Source organism: Erythrolamprus reginae, chromosome 1 (genome assembly GCF_031021105.1).
Source record: "Erythrolamprus reginae isolate rEryReg1 chromosome 1, rEryReg1.hap1, whole genome shotgun sequence".
Classification (NCBI taxonomy): domain Eukaryota; kingdom Metazoa; phylum Chordata; class Lepidosauria; order Squamata; family Dipsadidae; genus Erythrolamprus; species Erythrolamprus reginae.
The window spans coordinates 257,496,374-257,511,363 of NC_091950.1; the positions used below are offsets into that span (position 1 = coordinate 257,496,374).

General features: G+C 41.3%; 1 protein-coding gene across 2 annotated transcripts in view; it reads left to right on the top strand.

Moving 5' to 3' along the window:
• The window catches only part of ROCK2 (Rho associated coiled-coil containing protein kinase 2), a 152,077-nt gene that overhangs the window by 88,534 nt on the left and 48,553 nt on the right, over positions 1-14,990 (top strand). For both annotated transcript variants that reach the window (XM_070732867.1, XM_070732866.1), the window contains exons 7-9: positions 9,344-9,482; positions 13,063-13,154; positions 14,514-14,673. In XM_070732867.1, coding sequence (XP_070588968.1) covers positions 9,344-9,482; positions 13,063-13,154; positions 14,514-14,673 — 391 coding nt within the window. The remainder of the gene's footprint in view (positions 1-9,343; positions 9,483-13,062; positions 13,155-14,513; positions 14,674-14,990) is intronic.

Sequence of the window (14,990 nt, forward strand, 5' to 3'; positions counted from 1 at the left end):
GACCATTTGAATAGCTACTTCTGTTCAGTTTTCTCAGAAGGCAGCTTAAAATATAATACTGTGGATGGATATAGCATAGCTTCCAGGTGTAGAGATTCAGCTCCAGTGATCTTAGAAGCTGATGTCTTAGAAGAACTTGAACGATTAAAGATAAATAAGGCAATGAGACCAGATGGCATCCACCCCAGAGTTCTTAAAGAACTCAGATCTGTGATTGCTACCCCCCTGACTGATTTGTTTAACCAATCCCTTTTAACAGGAGATGTTCCTGAGGATTGGAGAATGGCCAGTGTTGTGCCTATCCACAAGAAGGGCAGTAGAGAAGAAGCTGGTAACTACAGGCCAATTAGCTTGACATCAGTTATAGTTAAAATTATGGAGACTCTACTCAAAAAGAGGATCAGCACCTAAAAATCAATAACATATTGGACCCAAACCAGCACGGCTTTACTGAGGGCAAATCATGTCAGACTAATCTCATTGATTTCTTTGACTATGACACAAAGGTGTTGGATGAAGGTGGTGCCATGGATATCGCCTATCTGGACTTCAGCAAAGCCTTTGATCTGGTTCCACATAAAGAGATGATAGATAAATTAGTGAAGATTGGACTTATTCCTGGATAGTTCAGTGGATTTGCAACTGGCTGAAGCGTAGATATCAGAGGGTTGTTGTTAATGGCGAGTATTCTGAGCAGAGCCTGATTACAAGCGATGTGCCACAAGGGTCTGTTTTGGGTTTGATTCTTTTTAATATGTTTGTGAATGACATAGGGGAAGGTTTTCCTATTTTCCGATGACTTTAAAGTGTGCAATAGGGTTAATATTCCTGGAGGAGTCTGTAATAGTCAAAGCAATGGAAACTGCAGTTCTCCGTACTGAAGGAGCGGGTCCAGCAGTCACATGGGTTGCTCATGTCCAATCCGGTGGAACTGAGCCTAGTATTAAAAAAGCTTGCCGGATCCGCCCCTTCCCCAGAATTCGCTCAGTTCGCATATCCTGCGGTTGTATTGTGATAGCTCGTTCAACATTCTAACACCTTCCCTTCGATCTTTCCTTCAAAAAGTAGTAAGATTTATTGTCTTTATTTAATTACTTGCACTAATTGCGCCAGCCGTTTAAAAGAAAAAAAGAAAAAAAGCGGCTCGGCTTTTTTCCTTAGGAGAAGTTGCGGTTTCGTTTTCCCCCGGCGGTTTTGCCGGTTACGATTCCTGCGGCCGCTTGTGGATTCTTCTAATCCTTTGGCCTGGAGGTCCTGGTGCAAGTATTTATCCATTGAATTATTGATTATTTATTGTATACAAATATTAAGGGCTTATAAAATACCTCCTGCGGAGTGAGACGCCTTCTAGTCTCCTGGACTTAGTCGATCGCTTTTCCCTTAAGAAATTCTACGGAGCGATCTTTTCGGCGCGAAGGCCTTCGCGCCCTTTTTTTAAAATCTAGGCCTCTCGTGTTGGCCTTCTGCCAGCCGCGTAGGCCTCAGTCCACCGCGTGGATCCGGGAGCGGGCCTTGGGGGTCCCAGGCTAAATTCTCCACCGGCTAAGCCTCCAACCAGAGTGCCTTGGTTTACTTAATTACAAAGTTTAGGGAGGCTGGCCCCGCTGGATTTGGGGGCACGAACTCTGGGTTTGCCCAGATTGTCCTCACGTTTCAGCAGCTTCGAGGCCTCGAAGCAGGATCCATTCCTCTTGGGAAGTCCTTGAAATCTTCTCCTTATAATTCAGTTATTGGCTCAGCCTTGTCTTCTGTTAATTGTCAGACTATGGCTACTTTTCCCAAGAGAGGCACAACTAAAGGTCCCAGAGAGGCCAGGCCTACAGGCGATGAAATTACTAGTATCCCCCAGGCCTCTTCCTCCTCTTCTCCAGGGGCCCGCCCCTCGACCAAGGTCACCAGGGCCGAGAAGAGAAGGGACCTAGCCCTACAAAAAATCCATGACAAATCAGCAAAACGTTTGAAAGTGCAGGCCCAAGTAATCAGTAGTCAAGACCCACCAGAGGCCTCTAGTCTGCCTCCTTCTGGGGTCCCTGTGTTATCTCTGGATGAGCCAAACCTAGACAGACCCCAACCTAACCTATGGGGCATAGGTCCAGAGGAACCAGATATTATTGAAGATTCCCCCCAGCCAGGATCCTCCCAGGCCTTTAGGGATTCTTCTGCCATTTCTGCTGATATTTCCAGTTTACCTCCTGAGTTCCAATCTATTTTTGCTGTGTTGTCCAAAGCCATTGATGCCAAACTCTCCACCATCAATGAGCTTCCTTTACCTCTTCCTCCTTCTCGTTCCTCCCGCCCCTTGGGTTCTTCCCCAGCGGTCAGAGCTCCTATTCAGGATGATTCAGATTCCTCCCAGGATGAATATGAGGATGTAGAGGAGGATGAAGACCCTTTTCAGGGCTTATCAGAGGATGAGGAATCCCAAATAAAAGTCCCTCCTCCAATTACTATTTTTCCTTCTCAACTATTCAAATCTCTCCTCCTCAAAGCTAGAATTTCTACGGGATTAGCGGCCCAGGAGAAACAAGCCTCCACTTCCACTGATCCCCCGGAGGAGAATTTACCTTACTTCACAGAGGAACAGGAGGATAACGAGGTAATTCCTATGCCTAAATTGTTTAAAGATGCCTTACTCAAACAGTGGGATTTTCCAGCCTCTGGCCTTAATCCCTCCACCAAGGACAGAAAGTTGTATAAACTTTCCTCTTCCTATGAAGAGCTTCTATCCTTTCCCAAACCAGATGAACCTGTCAAGATTCTTCACTCGGCAGCGGCTGTGCCAGGCGAGGCGGAGGAAGTCCTCCGCCCAGAGGACAAGCGCATCGAGCAAATGCTCAAAAGAGGATTCACCGCTGATTCCTGGGCCATTAAAAGTTCGGCAGCGGCCTCCTTCTTCTCCAGAGCCATGCTGCTGTGGCTTCGCCAACTTCAACAGCACATTCCTCCCGATGACTTGAGAGGTCAACAAGACTTCAACAAGGTCTTTGCAGCTGCCCAGTACGTGGCTGATGCCACCTTGCAATCTACTAGATTTTCTGCTAAGTCTATTGCAGCCTCTACAACGGCAAGAAGACTCCTATGGATTCGCCCTTGGCAAGCGGGAGTTCGCCAAAAGTGGCAGTTATCCCAGGGCCCCTTAAAGCGCGACCTTCTCTTCGGTGATCTTCTGGATCCACTCCTCACGGAGACCACGGACAAGAAGAAGGTTTTGGGTCCAACCACCAAAAAGGTTACCAAAACGCAGTCCTTTCGTCGCCCAGGGCGCCAGCAAGATCAAGCGGCTTCCTATCAGAGATCTCCAGGTCAGTATTCCCCCCGCTTTCGTTCCCAAGGTAGGAACTCCAGGGGTAGAGGGTTTCGTTTCCAAAGGGGAGCTTCCTCTAACAGAGCTTCAAAAAAACCTAGATGGTAATCTTACCTCCATTCCCATAGGGGGTCGCCTAGCTCATTTCGCCTCTAATTGGCGTCTCACCTCCAAGGACCCTTGGGTCATTGACACTGTTCAAACTGGCCTTCTTTTAGAATTTATTTCTCCTCCCCCTAAACGTTTTATTTCCTGCCCTTCTCCCAGGTCATCCTCAGATTGTAACCGTATGGAGGAGGCCATTTCTCATCTTTTGTCCATCAGAGCCATTCAACCGGTCCCTTCGGGTCAGAAGGGCCTAGGTTTTTACTCCATCCTATTTATGGTTCCAAAGTCCTCCGGAGGTTGGAGAGCCATTTTGGATTTAAAGAAACTAAACCTATTCATCAAATATAGGAAGTTTAAGATGCACTCCTTGTCTTCTATTTTGGCCGCCATTCACTCGGGAGATTTCATGGTCTCCTTAGACCTCACTGAGGCCTACCTTCACATTCCTATAGCCAAATGCCACAGAAAATTTTTACGTTTTTCCTTTCAAGGCAGGCATTTCCAGTATAGGGCGATGCCATTTGGCCTTTCCTCGGCCCCTCGGGTCTTTACAAAGCTCTTGGGGTCCCTGGCGGCCTATATCCGGGCGTCTCCCATCCACATTTTATGTTATCTTGATGATATTTTAATTCATGGGAACTCCCTAGAGAGAGTGAAAACAGACCTTTCTGTCACCATGTCAGTCCTTCAGGACCATGGATTTTCCATCAACTTTGATAAAAGTCACCTCCAACCTTCCACTTCCATTTCTCACCTGGGATCCATTATTGATTCAAAATCCTCCCAGGTTTTTCTCTCTCCCGAGAGAAAACTCAGTATAGTGGAGTTAATTTCTAACATTTTATCTAATCCTTCAGTATCCATAGTTACTCTATCTTCCCTTTTGGGGAAGATGGTGTCATGCATAGGCATCATTCCCTGGGCTCGCCTTCATGCTAGGGAACTCCAGTGGCTACTGTTACCTTTTCAGAGATCGGGGCACAGCAACTCAAATCGACGCATTGTCATCCCACTGAGTGTTCGCAGATCCTTCAAGTGGTGGAAGTCTCCGGCCATGGACAGAGGATCCCCGTTCAGGTGCCCGGATCAATTTGTCATCACCACAGATGCCAGTCTATCGGGATGGGGCGCCCACGCCCAGGGGATGATAGCCCAGGGCACGTGGTCCCCGGAGGAAGCTTCCAGGCCAATCAATTGGCTAGAGTTAAGAGCCGTTTCCCTGGCTCTGAAGCATTTCTCTCCTCGCATTCCCAACCGGCACGTTCTCATTCTCACCGACAACATTGCCACAAAAAGCCATATCTGCAGACAGGGGGGCACGAGATCCAAGGCTCTCATGAGGGAGGCCCTCAAGTTGGGCCTTTGGGCGGAAAAACATCTCCAGTCGCTCCTAGCCGATCACATCTCGGGGAGTCTCAACGTCCAGGCGGATTGGCTATCCCGAGCAACGATAGACCCAGGAGAGTGGAACCTCCATCAAGACCTGTTCCATCAAATCACCCTCAGATTCGGCCTACCAGTCCTGGATCTCTTCGCGACCAATGCGAACGCCCAACTCCCTCGCTTCTATTCCAGATTTCCATCCCCGGGAGCGGAAGCAATCAATGCCCTCCGGAGTCCATGGCCTCCAGGCCTACTCTACGCATTTCCTCCAATTCCAATCCTCCCGGACGTGATTCACAAGGTCCTCACCGAGAGGGCCCGAGTAATCTTAATCGCCCCTCATTGGCCCCGCCGGCCCTGGTTCGCGGATCTCCAACAGCTATCCGTCCAGGACCCTTGGCGACTCCCCGTTTCGGGGGATATGCTGCGGCAGGGGGCCTCTTTCCATCCAGACCCGGAGTGGTTCCACCTCACCGCCTGGCTGTTATCAGGAGAGATTTAGAACTGCGTGGTCATGACCCCGATTCAGTGGAGGTCATTCTAAAGGCCAGGAGGGGCTCGACCAATCGAATCTACGACCACACGTGGTCCAAGTTTCACCAGTGGTGTCTACAGGAAGGTCTCTCCCCTCTGTGCATCCCCATACACAGAATTATTTCCTTCCTTATGCAAGGCTTCCATAAAGGACTTTCCACCAGCACCCTCCGGCGTCATCTGGCAGCCATTTCATCTGTCCTAGGGGGTCCCCGCAGACAGCCTCTCCGATCCTTCCCTGAAGTTCAGGAATTCCTCAAGGGCATAGCCAACCTCAGACCTTCCAAGGTCCACAGGTATCCATCCTGGGATCTGCCACGGGTTCTCCATTCCCTCACGCAGGCACCATACGAACCCCTAAAATCGGCATCCCTCAGGTACCTATCCTTTAAGGTAGCCTTCCTGGTGGCTATTACCTCTGCCCGGCGCATTTCGGAGTTGGCTGCCCTCTCAATCAGGCAGGACCTTTGTCAATTCCATCAGGACAAGGTAGTCTTGCGACTGGACCCTACCTTCTTACCCAAGGTCAGTTCCATGTTCCACAGATCTCAGGATATTGTCCTACCTTCCTTCTGCCTCCAACGAGACCATCCCTTGGCAATTAGATGGCACACCCTGGATCTCACCAGAGCGCTGAGAATATATATCCAACGCACAGGACCCTTTCGGAGGTCAGAAGCACTTTTTGTAGCCTATCATCCCAGAGTCATGGGGGCCAAAGTGTCTTCAACAGTAATAGGCCGTTGGATCAGAGGGACTATATCTAAGGCCTATGAGTCGGCCTCCCTCTCAGTTCCAAGGAACATCACTGCGCATTCCACCAGGAGCGCAGCCACCTCGGCCGCTTGGGCGACTCAAGCCCCGTTGGAGGAGGTCTGCAAAGCAGCCACTTGGGCCTCGCCAAATTCCTTCATCAGGCACTACAAAATTGATTCTTACGCTTCAGCGGACGCTGCCTTCGGCAGAAGGGTACTCCAATCCGTTATCTCACACGATAGCAAGCTAATCCCACCCTAGGGACCATCTATTGGGTATGTCCCATGTGACTGCTGGACCCGCTCCTTCAGTACGGAGAATAGGCGTTGATTGCTTACCTGAACGCCTCTTCTCGTACGGTGAGCGGGTACAGCAGTCACTTCCCGCCCTTGTATGTGTCTTCTTTACCTTTCTATATCTTTCTTCCTCTAACAATGAGAGTTGAACACTACAGAGCTTCACAACTGAGCCTAGTCTATGGATTCGCGAATTCTGGGGAAGGGGCGGATCCGGCAAGCTTTTTTAATACTAGGCTCAGTTCCACCGGATTGGACATGAGCAACCCATGTGACTGCTGTACCCGCTCACCGTACGAGAAGAGGCGTTCAGGTAAGCAATCAACGCCTATTTAATGTTTCCAAATGTAAAATAATGCACTTGGGGGAAAAGAATCCTCAATCTGAGTACAGTATTGTATTGGCAGTTCTGTGTTAGCAAAAACTTCAGAAGAGAAGGATGTAGAGGTAGTGATTTCTGAGTCTCATAATGGGTGAACAGTGCAGTCAGGTGGTAGGGAAAGCAAGTAGAATGCTTGGCTGCATAGCTAGAAGTATAACAAGTAGGAAGAGGGAGATTGTGATCCTGCTGTATAGAGCGCTGGTGAATTTGGAATACTGTGTTCAGTTCTGGAGATCTCACCTACAAAAAGATATTGATAAAATTGAACGGGTCCAAAGACGGGCTACAAAAATGGTGGAAGATCTTAAGCATAAAACCTATCAGGAAAGACTTAATTAACTCAATCTGTATAGTCTGGAAGACAGAAAGAAAAGGGGGGACATGATCGAAACATTTTAATATGTTCAAGAGTTAAATAAGGTTCAAGAGGGAAGTGTTTTAATAGGAAAGTGAACACAAGAACAAGGGGGCACAATCTGAGGTTAGTTGGGGGAAAGATCAGAAGCAACGTGAGAAAATATTATTTTACTGAAAGAGTAGTAGATGCTTGAAGCAAACTTCCAGAAAACATGGTTGGTAACTGAATTTAAACATGCCTGGGATAAACATATATCCATCCTAAGATAAAATACAGGAAATGGTATAGGGGCAGACTGGATGGACCATGAGGTCTTTTTCTGCTGTCAATCTTCTATGTTTCTATTATATTTGTGACTTATGAATTATTTGATGGAAATGTGTTTCTGAAGTTTTAACCTCTTCAGCCATTGCATAATTTTGAAATTGAAGCTACTTATCAGGATTTCTATTTCACTTGGTTCAAAAACCTAGTCCTAAAATGGAAGGTTTTTTTTTTAAAAAATCTACATTTGTCATGGCAAGTGAGCCCCTTTGAATTAGAAGGAAATCACATGCTTTCTCAATAGGAAGAAAATGACTAGCAGTGGTTGGTCAAAAATTAGAAGTTTGATTAACAAGTACTCAAAATTTATAACGGAGCAAGAAATAAATGTTTCAGAAAGTTGCTTTAAATACTAGTGATGAAGCTGCTTTAATAATTAATTTAATAATATAGTTCCAGGAACTTTCAGGTGTATTTATTTATGAAATTTATAGAGATGTTTTACACTGTTTTATTAGATCATGTTATTAAATAAACTCTTTTTCAGTTAGGATACAGTTCATTACAATCTAATTTTTTATAAACATTTCAAACTTGTATGTTTAATAAGGAAAGGGAAAAGTGGGCAAAATACAAAAGGAGGAAATCTAAATAGTGTTAAAACTTTTATTTAAATCAGTTTACACATTTTAGAAAATACTTTTATTTTAAGGTTGTATCTAGAATATCTACTGTATGAACTAATTGATGCATCACAACTTTTCAGTCATTTGCAAGAATATACCTTTTTAATGTTTTTTAAAAAAAATTACATATGAGATTACCTTTAATTATATATCTTTGTTTTTTACAAAAGGCCACCAAGTATCTAGTAATATGAGACACTGAATTGTAATTCCAAAGTATATATTCAGAACAATTGAAATCAGCAATGATTTTTCTGGAAGTGAAAAATGTCTTTGATATGTTGGAAAATTTTGAAACAAATTTTTACTTAATTTAAGAATTTTTATAGATACTCATAGATAAATTGCACAATAAATTTCTCCACCTAGGAGAAATAGAAGTTTCATGACGGAAAATTGTCCATTCTCAGTAGCAAATTCTCTTCTCTATGATGTAACATGTTTTCTTAAAATATTTGTATAAAAGTTAACGATACTGTAATTAAATACACAAACCAATATAAGGAATGTTGTATACAGTTAGACTCATTGTTTTGAAGCACTAGGAAATACAATTTATGTATACTAGAAACAATTGTCATGTGAGTTTCAGCAAAAGATAAATCTTGGTTGGGGTTAAGGCCGTACAGTTTTCATGAAGTACTTGCAGTTTCTTTCCCCATCTCTTCTTGAACAATTGAAATAAAGTAGTCAAAAACAGTTTCTGCTGTGAAATTAAGCAGAATTGCTCCTTATGCCCAGACTTAGGGGTACAACTTAGGAACCTAATTGATGTATTGCATGAATATGAACAGTTTCTGTTGATAGAATGGAATGCTTCTCCAATGCCTCTATAAAATCTGCTTTTCCAAAGGACATTAAAGGAGTTTGACGTATTTTGGGTAGAAGGGGTGGTGGGGAGAGGAAAACTGCCATTTTGATATGTTCCAACAAAAAATTTAGTTTCATCTTATAGTTTTGAACAAAGCAGAATTATAAACCCTAATTATGACTTTGGATTTGTTGAAATGGGAGCTGTGTAAAATCATGAGCTTTCCAGACATTTTTCTACTTAATTTTTAAAAGAGAAAGGAAAGAAAAACCTATAAAGTCACTTATTCAGGAGAGGAAAGAGAGGAAGGAGATTATAGAGGCCTAGTTCAAATCTGAAGGTGACCAGCAACTTTATGTTTTGAATTTTTAAGCATTGGATGCTCAATTTACCATCTTAAATGCTATGTTAATCTTTAAGTTCAACCAAAACAATAAGGCCTGTACATTTTAAAATTTTAGGAGATACTCCGTTTTATGCTGATTCGTTGGTGGGAACATACAGTAAAATAATGGATCACAAGAACTCATTGCTCTTCCCAGAAGATGTAGAAATTTCAAAGCAGGCAAAGGACCTTATCTGTGCTTTTTTAACAGACAGGTTTGTAAACATATTTTTTTCCTTACTGGGGTGGATTTGTTATTGCAAACTATTCTGTACAAACAGGCATTTAGAAGAACTGATATAATCTGTGAATACAATTTTAAATACTCAATTTGTAGAAAAAATCCAATTTAAATTTGTAGTTAGTTTAGGCCAGTGATGGTGAACCTTTTTTTCCTCAGGTGCCGAAAGAGTATGGGTGCACGCTATCGCATATACGCGAGTGCCAACACCCATAATTCAATGCCTGGGGAGAGTGAAAATAGCTCCCCTCCAGAGGCGCTCTGGAGGCCAGAAATTGCCTGTTTCCCAACTTCTGGTGGGCCTAGTAGGCTCGTGTTTCATTCTCCCCAGGCTCCAATGGCTTCCCTGGAGCCGGGCGAGGGTAAAGTCACCAGAGGCTCTCTGGAAGCCAAAAAAACCCCTCCCAGACCCTCTTTGCGAGCCAAAAAATCACCTTGCCAGCACACACATGCATGTTGGAGCTGAGCTAGGGCAACAGGTCATGTTCCAGCAGATATGGCTTCGTGTGCCACCTATGCCATAGGTTCACCATCACTGGTTTAGGCAGTACTGTACTTTCAATTTGGCCCAATTATTAGAAATTCCATGAGATTAAGTCCTCATATTAGAAGATGTCCTTTTCTTCTGGGAAGTACTTATCAAGTTTTCCTAGGAATCATAGAGGATTAGCAATAGCAAGAGCATTTAGAATTGTATACCACTTCATAGAGATTTACAGAGTCAACTCTATTGTCCTCAACAATCTGGGTCCTCATTTTACCGAAATCTAAAGGATGGAAGACTGAGCCAAGCTTGAGCTGATGAGAAATGTACTGCTAGCAGAATTAGCCTGCAATACTGTGTTCTGGTCACTGTGGCACTACAGCCCATAATAGCAATTAAGTTTACCCGTATATAAATATCTTGCTGAATTTGGAGAGGGTGTAAGGTAATAATGAACCCCCAGCCACCATTATGTTTCACCTGACATATTGTACATCTTATTTGTTTGTGCCAGAGGCTGTCTCCTACTTGTCCTGCCCCCCAGTTTGCATTTATTAGTGTCAGGGAAAATGCAAACCAAGTTTAAATATTGGTAATGTAAGCAAAATTGATTTCCTTCAACTTCTGTCCTAACTATTATTAATCAAGATCAGTTAAATGACCCCAATTTTCTTGATTCTCCTGGGGAACTATATCAACTGTTGGAAATTATACTGTGTGCACAATTATTAAACAAGTGAGCATTTTGACTGTATGATTTGTATACATATTTTCCACCTCCAAGCTGTATTAACTTGGTCATTGGATATAGTGAATATCAGCATTGAGGAGAGTGTGGTCTAAGGAGATATTAAGGTGTGCATAATCATTAAGCAGCTTCTTTTCCCCAGGCAGAAGGAGCCAAAAAAGAGATTTAACTGACTCTGAAAAGTCAAAAATTGTAAAACGTCTTTCAGAGGGATGCAGCACTCTTGAAATTGCTAAGATTTTGGGGTGTGATTACTGAACTATCAAATATTTTGTTGCAAATAGTCAACAGGATTGGAAGAAATGTTTTGAGAGAAAAAAAAGATGCAATTTAACTGCCAAAGATTTGAGAAGAATCAAATGTGAAGCTACCAGGAACCCATTATCCTCCACATTGCAAAGCTGCAACCTACCTGGAGTACCCAGAAATACAAAGACATGGCCAAGAGTCATGGTTTGGAGACATGCCCAAGGTAGGGAAGGCTGAAACCCAATTACCACTGAACAAGACACACAAGTTGGGACAGCAAGACTGGGCCAAGAAATATCTGAAGACAATTTTTTCAAAGGTTTCATGGACTGATGACATGAGAGTGACTCTTGACAAACCAGATGGATGGGCACATGACTGAATCAGTAACAGGCACAGATCTCTACTTCGACTCAAGACACCAACAAAGTGGAGGTGGGATACTGGTATGGGCTGGTATTATGAAAGATGAGCTAGTTGGACCTTTTCTGGTTGAAGATGGACTCAAAATCAACTCCCAAACTTACTGCCAGAAGAAAGACACTTTCGTCAAGCAGTTGTACAGAAAAAGGTCTGTAGCTTTCAAGAAGACCATGGTTTTTTAGGCAGGACAAAGCTCCATTGCATGCATTGAAGTACTCCACTGTGTGGCTAGCCAGTAAAGGCCTTAAAGAGGAAGTAATAATGACGTGGCCCCCTTCCTCACCTGACCTAAACCCTATGGAGAAGTTGTGGACCCTTCTCAAATGGGAGATTTACAGTGAAGGAAAACTGTACACCTCTCTGAACAGAGTCTGAGAGGCTGCACAAAAAGCTGATCATCCATAGATCAAGAAACTCCATGAACTTATGAATGTTATTGAAAAGAAGGGTGCCTATATTGGTCACTGATGTTTTGTTTTGAAATGTGAGAAATATTTATTTGTACATTTTGAGTTGTTTGTTTTTTATTCTCACTTTAACAAATGCAAATAAACAAGTGAGATGGCAAATTTTCAGTTTTTGTTAAGTTGCATAATAATTCTGCACACTAATGAGTGCCCAATAATTGTGCACGCATGGATATTCTCCTAAGAAAGGCAAAACCTCACTTTTACTTTCTTAAATATTCAGGTTTGAGGTTTATTAACATTTCGGATTAACCAAGAGCACTCCAGTTGTTCAATAATAAAATTATTCCTCCAAAATACGACTTGCCTAATAATTGTGCACACAGTTTACACATATTACTTTAGACCAATTATTGTTTCTTAAACCTGCAGGTTAAGACCTTCATTTTGTATAACTTTCTGTCCCCGTGTGAGGGCAAGGAATAAAGAAATACACAAGAAAATAAAATATATTGAAGTTTTTAAGAGGAGAACTCTGAGTTTATATTCCTTTCTGCTATGATGTAGACCTGTTTGTGTATGTTTATATATTCGTGTGTATGTGTATATATGTATGTCACCAGGGTAATACTCATTATTAGTTATATGACTAATTTTAATACACAAATATATCCTGAGGTGCAGTTAGGAACACAAAAATGTTAGGATAAAAAAAATGAGTTTGCTGCCTACATAATGGGCTCATTATACATTGTTGGGGAAAATATGAATATGGATATGGGTGAATTTAAAGGATATGATCTTTGAAATACTTATTTCAGTAAAGTTTGAATGACTTTCTGTGTTAGGAAGCCAGGATTTCTGTCGCTTATGTTGAAATATTTGAACTGTGGTTTGGCAAACTTGTAGGGTGGGTTTTTTTTTTAAAAAAAGAGCTTTTTTCCCAGCATTCCTTTTCCACTGAGTGCAGTTGGAATTATGTCTTACTCCACACGTGGCAGATTGAAAATTCCAGTCATTTCATCCAGTATATGTTGAGAGTATCAAGAAATTTAGTAGCAAATGCACTGGGAGGATCCAGGTTGCAATGTTAATGTTAATGAAAAGTTAAAAATTATAGCTTATTTTACACTTGCATTTTACATTGCAACTCTGGCATTGAAATAAAAACTGTGAATAGGTTGCCTCAGAATAGAAAATTGTAGATCTTATAATAAAATTCGACTTTAATTGCCATGTTTAGGGATGTGCGTCTAGGCAGGAGTGGAGTAGAAGAAATTAAATCTCATCTATTCTTTAAGAATGACCAATGGGATTGGAATAACATTCGAGACAGTAAGTATCTTTTAAAAAATTGAAATGCATTTTCCTTTTGTGTGTCTAAACTAGTTTAATGTGGATTTAAAATGTAAGATATTTACTGTGTAAAAACCTGTGGTTTTTTTAAAATTACATTTTTCTGCAATTGTAAAAGCTTTACGATTTCTTATATTTTTTTTACAACTGAATGCCAAAATAAAGTTTCTAGATTGGAAGTTGATGAAATGCTCCTAAAATCAACTTCAATGTTTCATTGGTTTTTTGCATATTTCTTGCAGTAAATATTTCATTTAGTGCACATCTCATTTCTAACAGTCTTATGCACTTCAAAGGGCAGGCTTTTCCATTACGTTCAGCAGCCTTGCCTTAACAAGGTAGAAAAAGATCCATAAACATCTTCTGCACTTACTGAAGAATTGGATGGGGGAAGAGATTACTGTAGTTCTCTGTAGTGATAGGGGTGTGTTATTATAAAGTGCTTAAAGGTGGAGAACCTGGAATGTACTAACTCATAAATAAAAAACTAGGAGATTTCAAAAAATCTGTAAACCATCTTAATATCCATGTGGTTCAGGGAGAAAGAGAATTTACAGTACACATATTTGGTTCTTTATGAAGTTTTTCATTTCATAGTCTATTGTGATGTGTCTCATTCTTAAAGCAATGAATGTCTATGGAGATACTCAATTATCCATGTCATGGTTGAGCTAAAGGTGCTTTTCCAAAAGGTAACTTGAAAAGAACGTTTTTGTCTTTGGGACAAAAAGCAATTCAAAAAGCACATTTGGGATAAAAATAAAGAAAGTCCACTTATGTTTTGGAAATACACTTTTGTGATAAAGCAGCCAGCTTTCAATTTAAAAGCTTTTTGAAAGGGACAGATTATGGGATCCTAAATGGAACTTAAGTTTCATACATATTTTATTTTAGATACAATTCTTTTTGGAATTACACATCTATCATATCAGCTTCACATAGTTAAACATTTATTCTTAATATATAACATTGACTTGTTTAATAGGGGTTATGAAATAATTTTAAATTTTGTCCCAGTTTGAATAAGCAACCTTGCTGTTTGATTGTTCTGAAGCAAAATAGTGTTAATTACACATTCAATTAAAATAATTCTCTTGTTTTGAAACTACCGAATACAATGAGAGGCATTCTGGCCTTCTACAATGGATTAAACATTATGGAGGCTTTGAGAGAATAGGAGACAATTTCCATTTAGATGAGGTTCCTTATAGAGTAGCAATTGAGATCCTGGTGCTGACATGTGATACAAAATTAAACCTTAATGGCAAAAGAAAAGTGCTGTTTTAATATAAGAACATTACATTTTGTTCTAATACAGATATCTACTTTATTTTTTAGCTGCTGCACCAGTTGTACCCGAGCTGAGTAGTGATATAGATAGTAGCAATTTTGATGATATTGAAGATGACAAAGGAGATGTTGAAACCTTTCCAGTCCCGAAAGCATTTGTTGGAAACCAACTGCCTTTCATTGGATTTACTTACTTTAGAGAGAACCTGTATGTAGCATATGTGTAAAAATATACATACCAATTAACCTGGCTTTTCAGCAGTGATTTTACTTGTGTATGTGTGTGTTACGTATGTATGTATGTATGTATGTATGTATGTATGTATGTATGTATGTATGTATGTAAGTATGTATGTATGTAGAGGGGAGAGGGGCAGCATACAAATCTAATAAATTATTATTATTATAAATGTATGCCACTGTATTATGTTTTTGTAATTGCCAAAATGTTTATTACTACATTTTTGGGAAAAGGACGGGGAAGAATATAATACGCACAAAATAAAGTCATTGCTCTTATAGTCA